Here is a 19819-nt window from a genome sequence, read left to right on the forward strand (position 1 = left end):
AACTGAATGCAGCTGTTGCTTGCAGTAGCCAGAGTCTGATTCTGGTCAGTACACTGGTGGGAGACCTTTTGTGAAAAACTGGCTTGCTGCTGACATTATATGTCATAGGAACGTGGTAATCGTCTCTTAGCTGTGGCACTAAATAACATGCTATGCAAATAGCATACTATTAGTAATACAAATATTACTACTTACATCTACCTGACCGTCAATAAGTAGGGGAGCGCGGGGCACAACCTAACACTTTTTGAATCTCTCAGTTTGTGTAAATCCACGTGGGGTTCAGAGTATAATTTTTTATCCACGTTAATTTCACACTTGTCTAGTACAAATACAGTCATGTGAAAAAGATAAGACACCCTATTGAATTCCATGGTTTTCCGTATCAGGGCATCATTAAAACAAAACTGGTCCTTGGCCGCTCTGAAAATTTCGAAAATAAAACCTCAGATGAACAACAACACATGACAAATTGCACCGTGTCATTATTTACTGAACAAAAATAAAGCCAAAATGGAAAAGCCATGTGTGACAAAGTTAGGACATTCTTACTGTTAATATTGGAATTAAGAGGGTAAATAACAGTCAAGCACTGCTAATCAAATACCTTTGATTAACTGAACATCAGCAAGTCTGAGCGCCTCTATAAAAGCATGAGCTTTGGCAGTTTGCTGGTCTGGGGCCTTCAGGTGTGTGTTAACACAATGCCAAGGAGGTAAGACATCAGCAATCATCTTAGAGAAGCAATTGTTGCTGCTATCAATCTGAGAAGATAAATCGGCCATTTCCAAACTATTTGAAGGTTATTCACAAGTGGAAGACATTTAAAACAGACACCTCTCCTTCCAGGAGTGGACGTCCCAGAAAATTCACCCCAAGATCAGACCGTGTAAAGCTCAGAGAAATGGCAGACAACCCAAGAACTACACCTCAGTTAACATGTTAAATGATAAAGTTCATGACAATACCATTAGAAAAATATGGGACAAAAGTGGCATGTTTGGAAGGCTTGGCAGAAGAAAGCATCTTCTATATAAAAAAAAAACAATGCAGCAGAGTTTAGGTCTGCAAAGTTGCATCTGAACAAAACACAAGTCTTCTAGAATAATGTCCTTTAAACAGACAAGACCAACGTGGAGATGTGTGGCCATAATGCACAGCGCCAAGTTTGGTGAAAACCTAAAGAGCATATCAGCACAAACACCTCATACCAAAAGATAAGCATGCTGGAGGAGGGCTGATTATTTTGGGCTTGTTTTGTAGCCACAGGACCTGGGCACCTCACAGTCATTGAGTTGGCCATGAACTCCTCTGTATATCAAAGTATTCTAGAGTCAAATGTGAAATCTACAACAGAATGGCTGAAAAGAAAAGAATCAAGGTGTTGCAGTAGCCCAGTCCAAGTCCAGAGCTCATCCTGACTCAAATGCTGTAGTGAGAGCTGTGCATAAGCAAATGCCCACAAACCTCAATAAACTGGAGCAACGTTGGAAAGAAGAGCGGTCCAAATTCCTCCAGAACGATGTGAGAGACTGATAAAGTCACACAGAAAATGAATGCTTCAAGTTATTGCTGCTACAGGCAATTGACTCATAAGGTGTCCTAACTTTGTTACACATGGCCTTTCCCTCTTGGCTGTATTTTTCTTAAATAAATAATGACACAGTGTGATATGTCATATGATGATGTTTATCTGAGGATTTATTTTCCAAATTTTAAGACCTGCCAAGGACCAGATAGTTTTTTATTATGTCCTGACACAGAAAACCATGAAATTTAATAGGGTGTCCGAACTTTTTCACATGACTGTATGTAGCTTTGTTTCATAATTACAGTGTGTATGATTTTTGTTATTTACCTCAAAAGAAAGTGACAACATTCCCAATAGGTGGGGTACATTGTAGCATGTGAGGGGCACGTTGTAACATTACCATATGACAGCTTAAAATGTTATATGATGGAGAGAAAAAATATACACGACAAACTAAAAAAAAAAATTCAAATAAAATAATGACGTTTTTAAAAATTAAAAAAAAAAAGTCTAATTTTTGAGGTTCACAGTGAACACATCGCAACCATGCGTAGGACGGCTATGATCGCAAAACATAACTATACAGTATAGCTGAAAACAATGTGCGCAAATAGATGAAACACATTTAGACATTCAGAAAAATACTCCCCTCCCTCCAAACAGAGCTCTCATAGAACACGAGACAAATGTAAATGCTTTACATTTCTTGAAATAATAATTTCTCAACATTAAACATCAATTGTCAGTCTTTATTCACCTGTTTCTTGGGGTTTCTTTTTAAAATCCATAAAAGTAAATAGCGAAAATTGCATAGCTAATGCCATAGAATAGCAAAGTTTAATAGCAGGGCAGATTGTAACGCAGTGTTACAACGTTCCCCATCAGCGCGACTGAAATATAAAACCGGTTAGTGTCTTCTGCTGGTTTGCCAAGCATTAATAAACTACCTGAGCTGATAAATAACAGACTGAAGATCAAAATAATAGCAGATTTGTCTCATTTTAAATGAATACTAAAAACGGAGATTAAAAATTTCCTTGAGCCAGAAATTACTTTTACTATGGTAAAATAAATATTCAGCGATATCTTCAAAAGGCTTTTGAATTTTGGCACACTTTTTTCTCTGTATAGTGTTGCTATGGCAAATAGAAATATTAATATTAGTAATAGTATTAATAATATTATATAGTAATATTAATAGTAGAAATATTTAAACCGGTCGTGTTACAACTAACCCCACGTTAGTTTGTGCCCTGCGCAACCCTACTTCTGTACGACTCTTAGTACAGCTCTTAGCTAATCATTTAATTATAAATGTTGCAACGTGGCACGACTGCTGAACAATTATAAGTGACAACATACCTCTTAATCGTCTCTCTTCTAGACTTGGTCTGTTGTTCTGATGGCTCATACTGTACAGTCTCCCCCTGCTGGACGCATCAGGAAAACAAGGGTGTAAAATCTCCCTGCTCCAGGTCTGCAGCCTCCCCGTGTAGGAGCTTCTGGCAAACTTTGAGCAAAGCAGTTGCATGGATCAGTGTTGTTAATGTTAACTAGAACTCGTTAAGCTAACATTAAAAAATCAGAAATATTATCACTGCAACTAGCTGAAATAAGTACTTTGAAATTTGAAATTGAATCGAAATACTTCAATTAAATTGAAAACTAAACAAAAATGAAAGCTAATTCAAGATATTAAGAAATACTATGGAACAGGCCACTCAAGAACATTCTATGACTGATCCCTGAACCAAGCATAAGTATAGATTTGGATATACTTTGGGATGATTGTCCTGCAGGAAAGTTCAGCCTTTGCACCAAAGACATCACAATTCTTGTCAAAATGGCCTGATACTTCAAAGTATCCATGATGTTCCACTTCCTGCTACAATAAAACACAAATATAACCCTATAACAGGAGTGATCCACCTCTAAGTTTGATGATGAAGATGGTTCTTCTGCTCATAAGCTTTGCCTTTTTTGCACCAGACATACCGCTGATCCATAGATCCAAAATGTTCCAGTTTGGTCGAATCACCCCATAAAACATTCTTCCAGAACTCCACAAGTCTATCCAAATGAAGCTTGTATTTGTACTGCAGTCTCTTGGGTGTTGAATGATTTCGGTTGCAACTCTACCTTTTTTTTGTTTTTATGGACATATCTCAAAACTTTTAAAGTTTACTTCACTCTAGCAATACCTTAAAGGGCTCATCGGATGCAAAGTTTACTTTTTCATGTTGTGTGAACATTAATGTGTGTTGGCAGTGTATGTACAAATCTACCCTATAATGATAAAAATCCATGCAGTGGTTTTTTAATTAATCTGTAAAAATAATATGTGGTGTCACACCGACAGAGGCGGCTCCCACGATAGTTGATTGACATCAGCATCTTACCTCAGATCAGCTGTCAAAGTCCAACCTCCACTGTTTCGATACCAGAGCAGGGATGTAAGTTAGACAAGAATATCTCCGATTGAGCGATTGAGGTGTTGTGTTGCTGGATGTAATAATGAACATAGTGGTCGTCATTTACTCCCGACATCCGAGCCGCTGGAGATGCAGTGGATTACATTTGTTTGTGAAGGGAATGCGCCTTCCGATCTAACTTTACATATATCCTTCTATGTTCGCGCGAATCATTCATGATCCAGCTTCACTTACAGCAGAAGTGAGTATAAGGTTTTTTTTATGAATCTTTGCGATCGCCTTTCCTAATAATATGCTAATTAGGAAGTTTAGCAGCAAAATGCGGCTAAAGTAAACAAGCTCGTCACTCCACAGAGAGAAGAGAGGGGCGGGGCGAGCAGAGCTCATTTGCATTTAAAAGAACAATAGCAAGGTAAAAAGGGTGTTGTTTTACACTACCACTGAGAATTTTTAACCAAAGTATATTATAGACTTTTCATTAAGACCCTAAAGAATCATATCAACTTTTGGAAAACGGGCATCCGATGACCCCTTTAATACTAGTATTATTATATATGAGGCTGTGTATATGAGGATATTCATTACTATGAGGACATTAATTTTAGTATTTTTTATTAAAACATGTTAAAAACATCTAAAAGAACAACATGGGCCACTTTTACTGGACTTTTTACAGTGATACTTTTATTTGCTCTTTTCATGAAGTTACAGAGATATATCCAGTAATTAAAGCATTTACATTTGCTATAAAGATACAGTGTTACTGCATATTGTCAGCTAACATGCATAATATATTTCTAAATTTAAAAGCCTATAAATGAGCAAAGGTTTCTGTACATCTTTCCAGGTTTTTTTTTTTTAGTTTAGCTTTGGTTCATAAAATGTTTGTCAACCTACTGCATGTATTTGCGTAATAATCCAACATAATAGCACAGAGTTATATGTTGAATTTGTGTGAAGACATCTGTTCTCTTCTGCAGCATCGCTCCTTAGGCACAGTGATTAAAGTATTCTGCTTCAGTCCGCTCACCTGCACACAAGATTGAAAAAAGCTGCAAAGGTGCCAAGACTTAAACGTGTATAAATGAATGAGTGCTGAGTAATGTAGTCTTACTGGTCTGGTAGTAATCGTAGGCTTTTATAACAGCTGGCTTGAGGTTTTTAACTGAGAATATCTGTTTAATACGTAGTGTTTGGCGGAAAAGTATGTACTTTTGAATCTGCAAAAAATACATAGTTAACTGTGATCTTAATCACACTGGTTGTTGTTTTAAACCATACGTTATCATTCCCACCTCTTGTAGATACATGATCACATGGTCGTCTTTGAATTCAACACGGTGTACTGATTTCTTTAACTGTGGAAAAACATTTTTAGTGCAAACTAAAACATTACCAACATTTTTGGGAAATGTGCAGCTTTTAAACTTAAACTGCCTTACCGCATCCACGGAAGAGGGCTCTAGTTGGAAACCAGATAAAAGTTTCATATCTACAATGACCATGTTAGAACTGTCTTGTGTCCCAGTATAACTGAACGGATAACAAGTATAAAAATACAGAAACAGAATAATCAATTAAAGAACTCAGTCGTAACTCTGAAGGTGCAAATCAGAATCTGCTCTTACATAACATCTAATACAATATCCAGAATTTGTTCGGTCCTTCTCTGACACACTCCCCCAGTCCTAACAATGATTCGTAATGCCTTAGATTCCTTGGGAGTGGGGATGTTGTAGAAAAGAGACATCTGGAAGAGAATCACAAAACATTAGAAGATTTCTTTAAGCTATAATTTGATCATAATGTGGTTTTAATTTGTTTTTCAGCACTTCACAGACCTGCACAGACACACAGGTTGATCCCTTCACTTCAATGCTGTATTTGGCTGAAAAGTTCTGCAGCTGCTTCTCCTGGTACAGTAACTTGTTGTCCTGATTGACATCAAAGTGGTGAGTGTCTCCTGCTGACTGTACAGTCACTGTGCTGGAGCCGTCAGAGCTGAACACTTTGGTGGCGTACAAAGACAGAGCCTGAAGAGCCACCACTGTGTCCTGAGAAATAAATGTGTTCAGTAATGTACCTTTTCCCCATTATTCATCAATCATGTGTTTGATTTGAGTAGTTTGAGTCACCTGTGTGGAGGAGAATCCTCCATAGGCATTCTGCTGCTTCACAAGCCAGCTGACAATCCTGTTAGCAAAGCCCAGATCAGCTGGAGTGACTGAATCTGTAGTGAGAACAGCTAGCAGCACATATGAGCTGATCTCCACTGCCAGAGAATCAGAGTCACCAGCAGATGCAGACTGAGACCAGTGTAGATGAGACCCTTTAGGACATGTGGACAAAAGAGACACCAGTAACTCAATGGACACAACAAAAAACAACAATACAGTCATCAAAGACAACAGAAGCAGTCATCAGAAACAAATCTCTTACCATCTGAAATAGCAACATCCTCCAGTTTCTTGAAAAACTGCTGTCGAGTGTCCATGTCTCCCGCCAGACTGAAAGTGTAGACGAGCAGAGCAGTGGTGTAAGTGTTTTGGATATTGCCAACGAAGCGCTTTAAGTATAACAGACCTCTGGTCACAGCAGGATCCTGCAACAGAAACAGTGCAGATGACAAATACATAAGAGCCTTATAAAATATTGCAGTTTGTGCTTGAAAACATGTAGACTATACTGACCGTAACTGATGTGTTCAGCTCGAGTAGTGATGCAGTTATATAGGCAGTGATGGTCACATCATCACTTACACCCCCCTAAAATAGACAGATAGCAAATAAAGGCATCTATTATGGAAATGTTAATTTAAAAAACAAAAACAAATTTGACTTCTTATAACAAGACATATGAAACTGAGAAGCAAAATTGCTAAAGTCATTAAGACTTCAGACAATATGTTTTATTATTCTATATTATATATTTTTTATACTTTTTCCTTTCATCATTTTAAATTATGATCATACAAATTTTGTTTCATTATATCAACAATTATGAATGTTAACAATTTTGTGTCTGAAATAAATATATCTTGTTTTAGAAATGATATGTAATTAATGTAGCTATTTGTAGTGGATGTTTTTTTAATTGACTGATTTATATTAATATTTGTAATATGCCTTTTAATATTTTTACCTTCATTCTGTTATTGAAGAGTTTTCCCCTGCTCTCATATGAACCATCTGCTCTTTGGTGGCGTATCAGCCATTGCTTTGAATTCTGAATTTTTTGGGGGTCAATAAAGATGTAACGCTGTGCTTTCCCGAAAGTCCTCAGCACAAATGCAGTCAGCCTGTTAGTTAAATTCAATTTAATACATTTATTCAGACTCATCTGGAGATTTGTGGTTTTTAAGATACCACCATCTTTTGATTGAAACAATATTTATTGCTGGACATTGGGGTTTTGTGCAATGGTTCATTTATGAGGTAAAAACAGCAGTTCATACCATGTATTTCTGTCTCCATTTCCAAATGTAGTATATGAGCCATCTGAATTCTCATAGTTGAGTTGCCTTTGATACCCTTTTCAATATTTCGGTTCAGATTATTTTCTTTAAATGCACTAAAAAACAATTTATGCTGAATGAAATTATTCTGAATGGCATCTCACCGTTCTTCAGGAAGCCGGTGGCTCTCTCTCGGATGGCTGAGGTGAGCTGCTCTGTGTTTTCCAGATACTGCAGAATGTAAATATTGGGAGAAAGAACAGCAATGTTTTGTTCTCCACAGCCGTACGGCATCTGTAATAATCCGTCAAGATTCCTCAATGCACGACCCAATATATCTCCTACAAGAGGAAATGTAATTATACATTTCTACATCAGTAATAATCACAAGACAGTATCTTGTGACATGTATGACGTGGCAGTATTATGTCTTGCTTTTCCCCACCAATCACTGAAACAGTAGCTCTTCCTGATCCCTCTATCATATTTTTAGGAAATGCTAGATCTACTTCCTCCAAGAGGCTTTGCTCTGTAAATAGTGGCACAAAAATCATAAACTAAATCAAAAGCAATTACTTTAAAATCTTTTAAAAATATTTTTATGGCATAAAAGTGTACAGTCATTACCTTTAGGGCAAAGGAGCCAGCTGTGGGTGTTAGTCTTTTCAATTCCTTCAGCCTGAGGGACACAGGTTAATGTTAGCACAGTTTAGCTTTTTTTTTGGTCTTTGACTGCAATGTAAAGGTATAGTTTTACATAATGTAACTTGCATTAATGCATTGTATTTTAATAATATGTTTTTACCCACATTTACGCGCAAGCTTTGTGTGACAGTGTCAATGCGTCCTCTCTCTGGCACGCTCACAATCTCATTGTCACACACAGTCTGGGACGCCTCTGCCTCTGCACTGACTGTAATATTCAAGACTCCTACAACACAAGACATGTACGTTAAGATACAACAGAGACTGAGAAACAATGATTCAGACTGGAAAACTCACCAAGAACAGAAGGAGTGAGGATCCATTTAAAGGTTTTTCTTCCATTAGCACACAGACAGGATGAATACTGATCATCAGAGGAGGCTTTGAGAGTGTAGTCTGAGGAAGGAGCTGGAGTCACTTTAACCTGTCAGTCAAACACACGATTAGTGGCATATTTGATATAACTGAATTAGAGGACAGGGTTGAAGTCTCACCATGATGCACTTGGACAGATAGTTGAAGACAGTGGCCTTCAGCTCAAAGATCTCCCCACGGATGATGGAGTAAGGCAGAGAGAGCTCCAGGAAGAAAGGCTGGAAAACTGTCAGCTGAGCAGGAGGAGCCAGACCCAGACCTTTGGAGGACAGACAGAAGGCTTCCGTCTCCCAAGAGGTGATGGTGTCAGGAACCGTGACAGGAACATGAGCTGATCCAGAGTCCCTGAAAACAAATTTGCATCTATTAACGTGACATTTACCAAATGAGTATTAAATATATTTTAAGGGGGTGGCTAGCACCTTCAGCCTTTTTAACCCATTATTCACTCACCCAACCTCAACAAGTTCCCAGATCCAAGTTTCTGGGAAGAATGTGCGAATGGTTTCTGTGGGTGGAGGTGTGAAAGAAATCCCAGCTGCACTCACTCCTGCTGCTACAAATTAATCATCAAAATACAAAAGGAATAAACAATGAAAACCTGAACCACCCAACACTGTACTGTAAAATAAAAAATAAGTATTTATATATATATGCATACACACACACACACACACACACACATATATAAATGTATATATATATATATATAAATATATACACTATATTGCCAAAAGTATTTGCTCACCCATCCAAATAATCAGAATTAGGTGTTCCAATCACTTCCATGGCCACAGGTGTATAAAATCAAGCACCTAGGCATGCAACTGTTTTTACAAACATTTGTGAAAGAATGGGTCGCTCTCAGGAGCTCAGTGAATTCCAGCGTGGAACTGTGATAGGATGCCACCTGTGCAAAAGTCCAGTCGTGAAATTTCCTCGCTCCTAAATATTCCACAGTCAACTGTCAGCTGTATTATAAGAACGTTTGGGAACGACATAAGTTATAAGAAGCGTTTGGGAACGACAGCAACTCAGCCACAAAGTGGTAGGCCACATAAATTGACGGAGCGGGGTCAGCGGATGCTGAGGCGCATAGTGCGAAGAGATCGCCAACTTTCTGCAGAGTCAATCGTTTAGACCTCCAAACTTTATGTGGCCTTCAGATCAGCTCAAGAACAGTGCGCAGAGAGCTTCATGGAATGGGTTTCCATGGCCGAGCAGCTGCATCCAAGCCATACATCACCAAGTGCAATGCAAAGTGTCGGATGCAGTGGTGTAAAGCACGCCGCCACTGGACTCTAGAGCAGTGGAGACGCGTTCTCTGGGTCTGGGTTTGGCAGTTGCCAGGAGAACGGTACTTGTCTGACTGCACTGTGCCAAGTGTAAAGTTTGGTGGAGGGGGGATTATGGTGTGGGGTTGTTTTTCAGGAGCTGGGCTTGGCCCCTTCCAGTGAAAGGAACTCTGAATGCTTCAGCATACCAAGACATTTTGGACAATTCCATGCTCCCAACTTTGTGGGAACAGTTTGGAGCTGGCTCCTTCCTCTTCCAACATGACTGTGCACCAGTGCACAAAGCAAGGTCCATAAAGACATGGATGACAGAGTTTGGTGTGGATGAACTTGACTGGCCTGCACAGAGTCCTGACCTCAACCCGATAGAACACCTTTGGGATGAATTAGAGTGCAGACTGAGAGCCAGGCCTTCTCGTCCAACATCAGTGTGTGACTTCACAAATGCGCTTCTGGAAGAATGGTCAAAAATTCCCATAAACACACTCCTAAACCTTGTGGACAGCCTTCCCAGAAGAGTTGAAGCTGTTATAGGGTCATATTGATTCATATTACGTCATATTGAACCCTATGGATTAGGAATAGGATGTCACTTAAGTTCATATGCGAGTCAAGGCAGGTGAGCGAATACTTTTGGCAATATAGTGTATATATAAACTGAAGCCCTCGCAATTTCATAAGTGGCGAGTAAAACTGTTTCATAGCCAACAGTGATTTTAAGTTGCATTTAGAGGTTGGCAAGTATTACTTTTGAACCTGAGATGTGCAGGGTGTCGCATACACAGCTGCTAGTTGGTGCAGCAGTGCTGTCAGAAGCAATCAATATATGAAACACGCATAGATTTAAAAATGCACCATTTTGTAGTTTTAGTAATTGTTTAAGGTAATTTCGAGATTTACATAAGTCATTATTCTCAGGTAGAAAAAAACTAAAATATATTGGAAAATCATATTCCGGACCTGCTGCTCCAGCTGGAATTCCTAGACCGTCTGGCCCCATTGGAACCCCTGGACCCACTCTACCCACTGCACCCACTACACCCACTCCACCGGACACATCCATCAGACTCAATTGTGCAACGTCAGGAAGTAAGGGGATAGTTTGTGGTACACCTCCATGAAATGGTGGGTAAGCAAAACCCATAAAACCTGGAATTTTACAGGACATTTACTTTACAGTTTAATTTTAGAACATATCCATGGTACATATATAGAGAAAATAAACAGATGCCTTACCACCAAACATTCTCTGATACAATACATCTCTGAATTTAATACAGGACGGCATTTTAATAATCAAATTTGTCACCACCGTCAAGCCCATGTTCTTATCCAGATGACAATGTAAAATAGGATAAGACAATATCTGTTACTAAAATGTATTTCCGATGAAAATAACTGTAGATTTTTTTTGTCTCAAAACATTAACCACAATAAACCACAATTTAAATGAAACAAACCGCAAGCCCCCCATATTTTAAATATTTACCCTGAAACTCGCATAGACAGCATCTGCTTTACTTTCTGAAGGGTAAGGGTGGGTTTGCATAGGTGTATATGGAGGTGAAGGTGGAGGTGGTGAAGAGAAAGACATAGAACTTATAATGGATCTAATATCAATGCAGTCCTCTTGCTCTTCAATCTCATATGGAAAAAGCCTGACTGGCAACAGGTTAAAAACCTGCAGATGGATGGAAACAGTGATTTTGGAATTTCATTTTGAAAAGTGTCAAAACTGAAGACAGAGCAAAAATATATCTTACTTTGTCAGCATTTAGACGTTTTTGGGACTCCATGATTAAGATACTCTGATCTACCGCACTGAGGCTGCACAGTGAACCAGGCTGAGCTGAGATCTGGAGAATGTTTTCTTCACCAGGAACAGCCGTAGTCGGAGAAAACTGCAGAGACACCTGTGACGCACAGTAGTCCAATCTTTAATTTTAAAACAAAATGAAAGTATTTTAACCAATCATTACTAAATATTCTGACTAATTATTACAAGGCTATTAGGAATACTTCTGATATGGCATTTAGAAGATTTGACATTTAGATCTAAAATGTCCTAATATTTGCTGTCATCAAGTCAATGCTAGTTGACGATACAGTTAAAAATTATGGAAGTATTTCAACAGTTCCTATCCACATAAATACTTATTTGGTGATTGGCATGTAATAAGTCAGTCAGCTGGTCATTATGACAAAATAAACTCAGAGACTGTACATTTTTACATCTTTTTACATACATACAATCACCATATTGTAATGGACTCATACCTTGTTTTCAAAACATTTCTCAGTTTGAAATGTTCGGGAAGCAGCTAGTACAATCTTACTGGGCAACACACAGTATGCGAGAAACTCCATCGTAGGAGCCATCTGAGCATGAACAGGGACTTTAAACATTACGTCTCCCTCTATGACTCCATCAGCTCCTTTCACTTCGATGCTCTTATAGCCATGATGTACTATCGCTTCTCTAGATAAAACCTGAAACAAAGTGAAAAGCACAGTGAATAAAATAGCTGAATGGAAAAATGTCTGTGCAGAATTCAGCTTAATTTCTGCACTCACCAGGTAGACTATGGTAACAGAACCACTTTCAATTGTCTCTCCAGCAATAGTATACTGCACGGTTACTGAGATCTCCTCCTCACACTTCAGCGGTTCCTCTAGAGCCTTTATAACCAGTTGACTTGCTTTTGCTGGGCTTTCTTTGGATTTTATTTGCAGTGTTTTGTATGCAGATCTAAAATTGAATGGACCACCTAACTGATTGGTTAATGCACCATGTGCCTGCCAGATCAATAAAACACAAGGTCAAAAAAAAACAAACAAAAAAAAACAGCTGCAACTGACTAAGATAAATGCAGAAATAACAGAATGCTTAAAGATTTGCACTGGTGAATGTGTATCATCACTGCAACTGTAAGTGAAGCATTTATTTCTGGAGTATATGCTGGAATGTATCTGGACTGTTTTGAATTGAAAGCATTTGCTAGCATACACACACATACAAATGAAAAGCGCACCAATACATAAATAGATGAAGTTGTCGCAAGAGACGTATCAATAGTGAAATTGGCCAACCCATTGATGTCTGTGGTAAGTTCTTGAGGCTGAGACAGGGCATGGTGAACAACAACCTTAAAGTAAGGAGATGGGTTTCCTTTGGAGAACTCAGCTTTAACCTGGTGGAAAAACAGAACCTCATCAAGGACATACGGCAGTCAAACAGAATTCAGATAAAGTGAAAAAAGCCAAGTCAAAATGATGATTGTTTAAATATTTAGAAACAATAAAGATTTATTTCCTGGAACCTTTGCTTGTATGACTGTTCCTTTCTCAACGAACTCTGGCAGGTCAATAAATTTGATGCTACCAATAGTATAGTTCAAAAACACATTTTCAGTCCTTTTCATTGAGATGTCTGGAAAGCATAAAAAGGTAAAATAGTGAAATCTGCAGAACAACCCATCAAGTAAGCATAACTGTATTTTGATTTATCAGTTTGTCAGTGCATTTATCAGCTCTTTAGTTTTCATTCATGTTACAGCACAAACCTGTCCCCTCTTCAGTTACTGATGCAGTGAACTCAAGAGACTGTGGCATGAAATACATCTGTGATTGCTTGATGAGGAGTGAAATGGGGAACATCTCAGAGACACAGCCGGTGTAATTCAACTATGAATGAATGAGTGAATAAAAATATGGGCTGTCAGACGATTAAAATTTTTAGATCTAATTAATTACATGATCTATCCATTAATTAATCTAATTAATCACATATTAATTAAAAAAAAAAAAAAGATTATTTAAAGCTATTTTTGTGTTAAATGAGACAGTAGCAAGTACACAAAAGTATAGCTTTAGAAAGAAATATTTTATTTGATTCGGCATTAAAATGTATTTCATTTTGATAAATCGGGATACAATCAGCACTGGTGTTATATTGCTATTACTGGCCATGTGATATCGTGTGATACGTGATATGGTTATGTGACAAAACACATACAGGGGCATTTTTTTTGCAACAGTATCTTCAATTTTAGGACATACCTGCAATTTTTTTTTTTTTTTTTTTTTTTTTTATGCAGAGTTATTGCCCTGCATCATATTTGTCAACAGTCATATATATATAAATATATATATATATATATTTAGTCATACTTACTAATGCTGACTTATCAACACAGAGTGGAGTCTGATATGGATAATAAAGACCGAATGGCATCGTTTTGCAGAGTCCCATTTTCACGGTACCCTGGACAGGATGCCCATGTGTGTATCTGTTGAAGACATACTGTATATTAATTTAACTTTCTGCTTAACGTGTTAATATTTAATGTCATATCATCTTACCTCACACATACCCCCAGCTTTATTTTCTCTTCATTTGCTCTCACTGTATTTGGTTTGTGTAATTTCACTTCAAATTTTGGTAGAACTAAAGAGGTAAATATTCAGGCAAAACAAGAAAACTCACTCAGAGTAATTTTTATTGACATCTGTGGTTCCATGAACAAAAGGGTTCTTTTAAGAACTGTTCACTGAAAGTGGAAAATGTTTTTTTCCATAAAGGTTTTTTTATGGCTTCGTTCTGAAAGCCCCCTTTGTGGAACCTATATTTTTAGGAGAATACTGTAAATGTAAGCTAATACTCACCATACTTTTTAACCTGAAAATATTCTTTAAGTGTTTGTTTGCTAGTTTCTACAGACAGCTCATATAAACCAACAGGAGCCTCTGGATTCAGTGTATGGGAAAGTTGCAGAATCTTGCCATGGGTTGATGTGGCATTAATCCACTGATTGATTCTGTTCCTTCGACTGTCCTGTTTATATGAGAAGGGATTGACGACAAACAACATAGCAATAACATTTATGCACAAAGAATGTGTCTGTGAAAGGGGGAAAACAAGAAATGAAGTTTACCTGCACTCCTATGAGTTTGTACTGTGAATGTAAACAGATTATATTAGGTCAGGTTTGCATAACACTGACTGATCAGAAATGACTGAATTTCAGCCCACAGCTGTTTACTCTGAGGTCCAAGTCTGAAAGTGAATTTCAGGTAGGCCTATATTTGTGCAACATTTATATACAAACATGACCAATAAGGTCAGCTAAACATTCAACCAATATCACGTCTTCTTTACCCACAATTAAAAATGAAAAAATTGCAACCTACTGTTTCATCAATTGGCTTGAAGTTTAGGTCCACGGTGAAAATCCTGAACTGAACTGTAAAATTGAGGAGGACATAAAACATCAAGGCAATTAAAGTGCATAAAAACTGTGTACATAATTACATAAAAAGTACATAAAAGACTGTGATCAGAACACACTGAGGCTGAATATTAAGCAAAATACCTGTTTGGCCAGGATTGTAGATTGGTTTATCTGTTTGAATGATTGTAAATGGATTATATGATAAGAATTTGACTTTTCTCTTTTTAATCAGATAAGTGTTTTCTCCTTGAGCTTCCACTTGGATCTCTTGCACTGAATTAGCCTCAGGAGCCTGTTGAACACATGCAGTTGTATTACAAATCAGTATCATCTTTTCTAGTGAGCAAATAGACAATATTCTTTCATTTAGATATTGGAAATGAAAAAAATAATAGTTGAAATTCATGGTCTTGCATGCATATAGGATGCTCAGATTTGTTCTATTTACAAATAGATTTTTTAATGGAAAATATTAATTTAAGTATTAAGTATTATTCAGTGAATAATATAAATGTAACAACAGGCCTGAAAGTCAAGGCAGCGGTGGAATTCCTTCTCAGTTCTTTCCTGTAGAAGTGTTCTGGTCTGGTTAAAGTTAACCAGAGAAATAGTAAGCTGCAGACTTTCTTCTGGTCTTAGAAGACTCACACATAGTTTAGCCTCCGAGCCTGATCTTATAACACCTGGAACTGTTACCATGAAAATCCTACAAAAAGAAAGAGCCGTCTTTAATAACACCCTTTTCAATAAATGAAATGATAGTCACTCTGAGATAAGAGCATGCACACAAACACAACTTTAAGGACATAGAAATGAATACAGATTATATTTAACAAAAAATAAATTAATAATAAAAAAGGTTCTAACACTTACGGATTAGAAGTTCCTTGATAGACAGAAAGCAATAAAACATATGTTATTAATATTCTTCTTTTGAGTAACATATGAAAAAACGCCATCGTGAAGGGATGTGAAGACTATCTGCAGGCATCTAACCATATCTAAAACTTTACCAAACAGCTTTTGTTTATTTGACTGGTCACATGACCTCAGGGATGATTAACTGTGGTCTACAGGGTGGCAGGCTTAAAAAGAAGTACAAATAAAACAAAACATAATCTTAAATAAAAATATACGAATAAATATTTGAAATACAGTAAGCAATGTTAATGTCACTGAATTTAATAATTGCAATCTTAAACTACATTGCACGTTAAATTAATCCAACCACCTGTGGCAATAATTTGATATAAAAAAAAATCTCGCCAATCTCAGAAGTTTTGAACTGTGGTGTGTGTATATAAAACAGGAGTTTCAACCATAAGCATCAACGACTCAGCAGGAGGGACTGTTTGAAAGGGAATTGACTAGTTTGTTTTAGTCAGTTTCCTTTCGAACGGTCTCTCCCGTTAAGTCGTTGACGCTTATGGGGAAAACTCTGTTTACTCTGATGCTGAAGCCTGGTGTGTTCACGTTCATGTCGCTGCACAAACCATCGGTGCTTGAAACTGCCAAAAGTAGTGGAGTCAACTGCTCGTCTAAGTCGGGTCTAAGCACCATTTCATTAGCATTTTTCTCCTTCATCTCCTTGCTGGGCTCTAAAGAAGCCAAAGCTAAAATCTGAAGCAAAAAGCTCAGCCTGTTGCTCGCCACCATTCCGGCAAAGATCTGGGTACCCTCCATCTAGCCCCTCTTCACATACCATTCTTGAAATTCATGTCCAAGAGGTGGGTTAATCAATACACAGTCCTACCATTCGGACTGTCTCTGGCTCTGCGCACTTTTGCAAAGTGCAGGGATGTGGCTCTCTCCCCTCTGAGGCAAATGGGAATCCTTTCTTTAATCCATCTTGAATTACCTATTGGCTGGTTTTAGTCAGATAGGAACAGGAACTCCCACGCAGGCATGGATTACGCCGGAATGCTACCTGATAATTCAGCAGCGTCATTTAGATTTGGGTCTTCACGTCCCCTCAGGTCTTTCCAAAAGATGCTCGGTCTCACGTCAGCTGCCTCCTCTGTGATTCCTCTGGGCCTGTTTCACACACAGCCTCTCCAGCTGTGGCTCAAAGGCCATGTTCCATCCTAAGGTTGGCGCCTGGAAGTTTTTAACTCAGGGTAACCCACCACTGCATCAAAGCTGTTGCCCCTTGGAAAACCCTTTGCCTGTTTCAATCAGGCATCCTGTTGGGACTGACACTCCAGAAGGAAGGTGGTCAAGACAGATGCCTCTAACTCAGGTTAGGGAGCTCCGTACAAGGGCAGACCAGCTTTTGGCTCTTGGTCAGACTTTGAGCAGTGCTTGCACATCACCTGTCTTGAGGTCATGCTAGTTCTTCTAGTCCAAAAATCTTCCCACCAAACTTAAAGGGAAACCACGTCCTGGTCCACTTGGACAACATGATGGTGGTAGCCTTTATAAATCACCAAGGCAGTCTCAAGTGCTGCTCCCTTCCCTTCCTGTTATCGTCACAGTGCAATCTCCTCTTGCTGAGAACAGTTCACATGCCGGGCAGACGGAACCAAGAAGTGGACATGCTGTCCAGAGGTAATGTAACTCCAGGAGAATGGAGACTACACAAGAGCTCATGGACAGGAGGTGCACCCCTTCCACGCTCAAAGCATATGCACCAACCATCGTGGCAAATCATTATTCTGTGGCTGGACAGTCAAAGTGGCAGAAATGGGACTTACTGTTTATATAGTCCTCAGGGCCCCCCTGGGCCCTCCCTTCAAGCCATTTCAGTTAGCTGACTTGCAGCCCTTGTCGTGAGTGGGCAACCTGCAAGCACTGTCAGTCAGTGCTTCATGTCTTGAGTTTGGGCCTGATGGCTGTAGAGTCGTCCTTAAAACAATATACGCTGTGCCTATAGTGTCCACTAGTTTCCACTAAGTCATTACCTTTCTAGCTTTTCCCATTTCCATGGATGAGCAGGGTCCCATTCCACTCCTGTTGAGGAGCTACAGTATAAGGTCTATAAAGCTTATTCTGATCTTAGATGGTACAAAATAAATAGTGCCCCAAGGTTGAGTTTTTGGTGAATTTTACAATTTTTTTTACAAAATATAAATTTTTTGCCTTCTGTTGAAATAAGTTTTGCATACGCTAGGTAATGATGAACAGTAAGTGTGAAGGACTTCAAAGCCTCTGCTTCACAAAATATGCTGTACTGCTCACTGATCTCCTGCATAAAGGTGTAGCCTTCTGTCTCAGATGCTTCTATTGCACCAGCCCACACCACGCACCTTATGCAACTGTTACACAGTTTCCCAGTGGCTCAGTGTTATGTGGTTCAGAGAATGGAATGAAGAAGACAAGGTTGACTTACTGAGACTCATCGATTTTAATAACAAACAAGCGAACAAAGTTGCGCTGTGCACGTTTCCATAAACAGTCACATTTCAGATCAAGTACTGCGTTTCTCAGTTCTCCACAGCACTCAGCCTCTACAACCATGCACAAGTCTTCAGGCCAATCTGTCTTTCCCACTTCCCATTTTTTGCTTGCTTTTTATCTGGTCTCTCCACGTCAATTACTGCAATCAGACACAGTTTTTATCATTTTGCACTTGACCTCACTTGACCTTTTGCACTCACCGCTCGTCTCCGTCTCTTGCTTCCCCTGCAGACCTCCCTGAACCACACCCCCCTACACTTGTGGCCTTGGACACTTAAGAGTGTGTGCACGCGACAGGAAGTAAGTGTCTTAATAACGCCAAAGGGCCGTGCCCTTTACACACACTAAATCCACACTATCTTGAACATCACACCGAAGCAGTATTCAAGGCTTGTATCCCATCAGGCATCATTTGCCGAGATCTCACAAGAGGTCACGGAAACATTTCCAATGTAAGTTAAATAATAATATTAATAATAATAATTAGATATTACAAATTATTTAAAAGTAAAATAAAAGTGTTGCACTTTTTTTTATTTCTGCAAAGATAAGTATATTAATTACTTAATATATTCATCCTATTAATTAACATTTGCAACTGCTTTTTATCACTTACTTAGAAGAACCACAACTGTCATTTGTTATAGAGACCACTGTACAGATGTTTAGAAGTTTATTTTTGAAGTTGAAACTAAAAATAAATCTCTGCAAACATTTGCATTTTACAACACTATAAGTCCCATCAGGTAATGAAATGTTCACTTGTGGTCTTCATGCCCACTTGAACACTTGGGCCAAATACAGGAAATACATCATATACATATAAGTAGTCAAGTGCAAAGACTGCAAGTGTGGGTATTGGACAGAAATAGAATAAAATACAAACATTATATGGAAAACTAATAAAATAATATATCCTCATATAAGTGTGTGTATATATATATATATGTATATATATATATATATATATATATATATATATATATATATATATATATATATATATATATATATATATATATACTGTATATATATATATATATGTGTATATATATATGAGTGAGGATATATATGAAGAGTTCAGATGCAAAAACCAGCTAAAAGCCATCTTGGTCAAAAATGAAATAATGATACTGAGTGAATGCTCCTGACACATAGTATATGTCCATCAAATACTTTTACTTCAAACTCACTAAATTCCAGCCTCAGCCCAATCAGAAGTACCAGTACTTACATAGAAACCTATACAAAGTAGCCAGAAAGAAATGCTCATTTTAAAGAAATATATCAGATCTGAACTCTTCATATACGTACATATATATATATACACTTTTCACAGTCTATATTTGTTCTTTTCATGAATAAAGAGTTGTCTATTCACAATTAATACAGAATAGGCA

General features: G+C 38.1%; 1 protein-coding gene across 1 annotated transcript; it reads right to left on the reverse strand.

Annotated features, from left to right (window-relative positions):
- Positions 1-4619: 4619 nt before the first annotated feature.
- On the reverse strand, positions 4620-16053 carry LOC127176972 (pregnancy zone protein). The gene is made up of 35 exons (XM_051128887.1): positions 15897-16053; positions 15547-15729; positions 15165-15313; positions 14983-15035; positions 14727-14747; positions 14458-14626; positions 14155-14239; positions 13967-14081; positions 13356-13476; positions 13113-13222; positions 12825-12983; positions 12367-12588; positions 12070-12282; positions 11556-11705; positions 11282-11473; positions 11029-11119; positions 10753-10941; positions 8951-9053; positions 8617-8842; positions 8420-8546; positions 8227-8348; positions 8045-8096; positions 7863-7946; positions 7582-7758; positions 7418-7493; positions 7105-7261; positions 6654-6728; positions 6403-6565; positions 6099-6292; positions 5805-6017; positions 5592-5713; positions 5406-5496; positions 5259-5321; positions 5078-5183; positions 4620-4993 (listed from the first exon to the last, which is right to left on the reverse strand). The coding sequence occupies exons 1-35, from the start codon at positions 15980-15982 to the stop codon at positions 4953-4955; spliced, it is 4500 nt and encodes a 1499-aa protein (XP_050984844.1). The 5' UTR covers positions 15983-16053; the 3' UTR covers positions 4620-4952.
- Positions 16054-19819: the final 3766 nt, after the last annotated feature.

This window comes from Labeo rohita, chromosome 15 (genome assembly GCF_022985175.1).
Source record: "Labeo rohita strain BAU-BD-2019 chromosome 15, IGBB_LRoh.1.0, whole genome shotgun sequence".
Taxonomy (NCBI): Eukaryota; Metazoa; Chordata; class Actinopteri; order Cypriniformes; family Cyprinidae; genus Labeo; species Labeo rohita.

Excerpts from the sequence above, each read along its gene's own strand:
- LOC127176972 (XM_051128887.1), bottom strand. The coding sequence starts at position 15,982 with ATGGCGTTTTTTCATATGTTACTCAAAAGAAGAATATTAATAACATAT. Across the intron at positions 8,097-8,226 it reads CACAAAGCTTGCGCGTAAAT|GCTGAAGGAATTGAAAAGAC; the intron begins GTGGGTAAAAAC and ends TGTGTCCCTCAG. Across the intron at positions 5,184-5,258 it reads TGATCATGTATCTACAAGAG|ATTCAAAAGTACATACTTTT; the intron begins GTGGGAATGATA and ends TATTTTTTGCAG.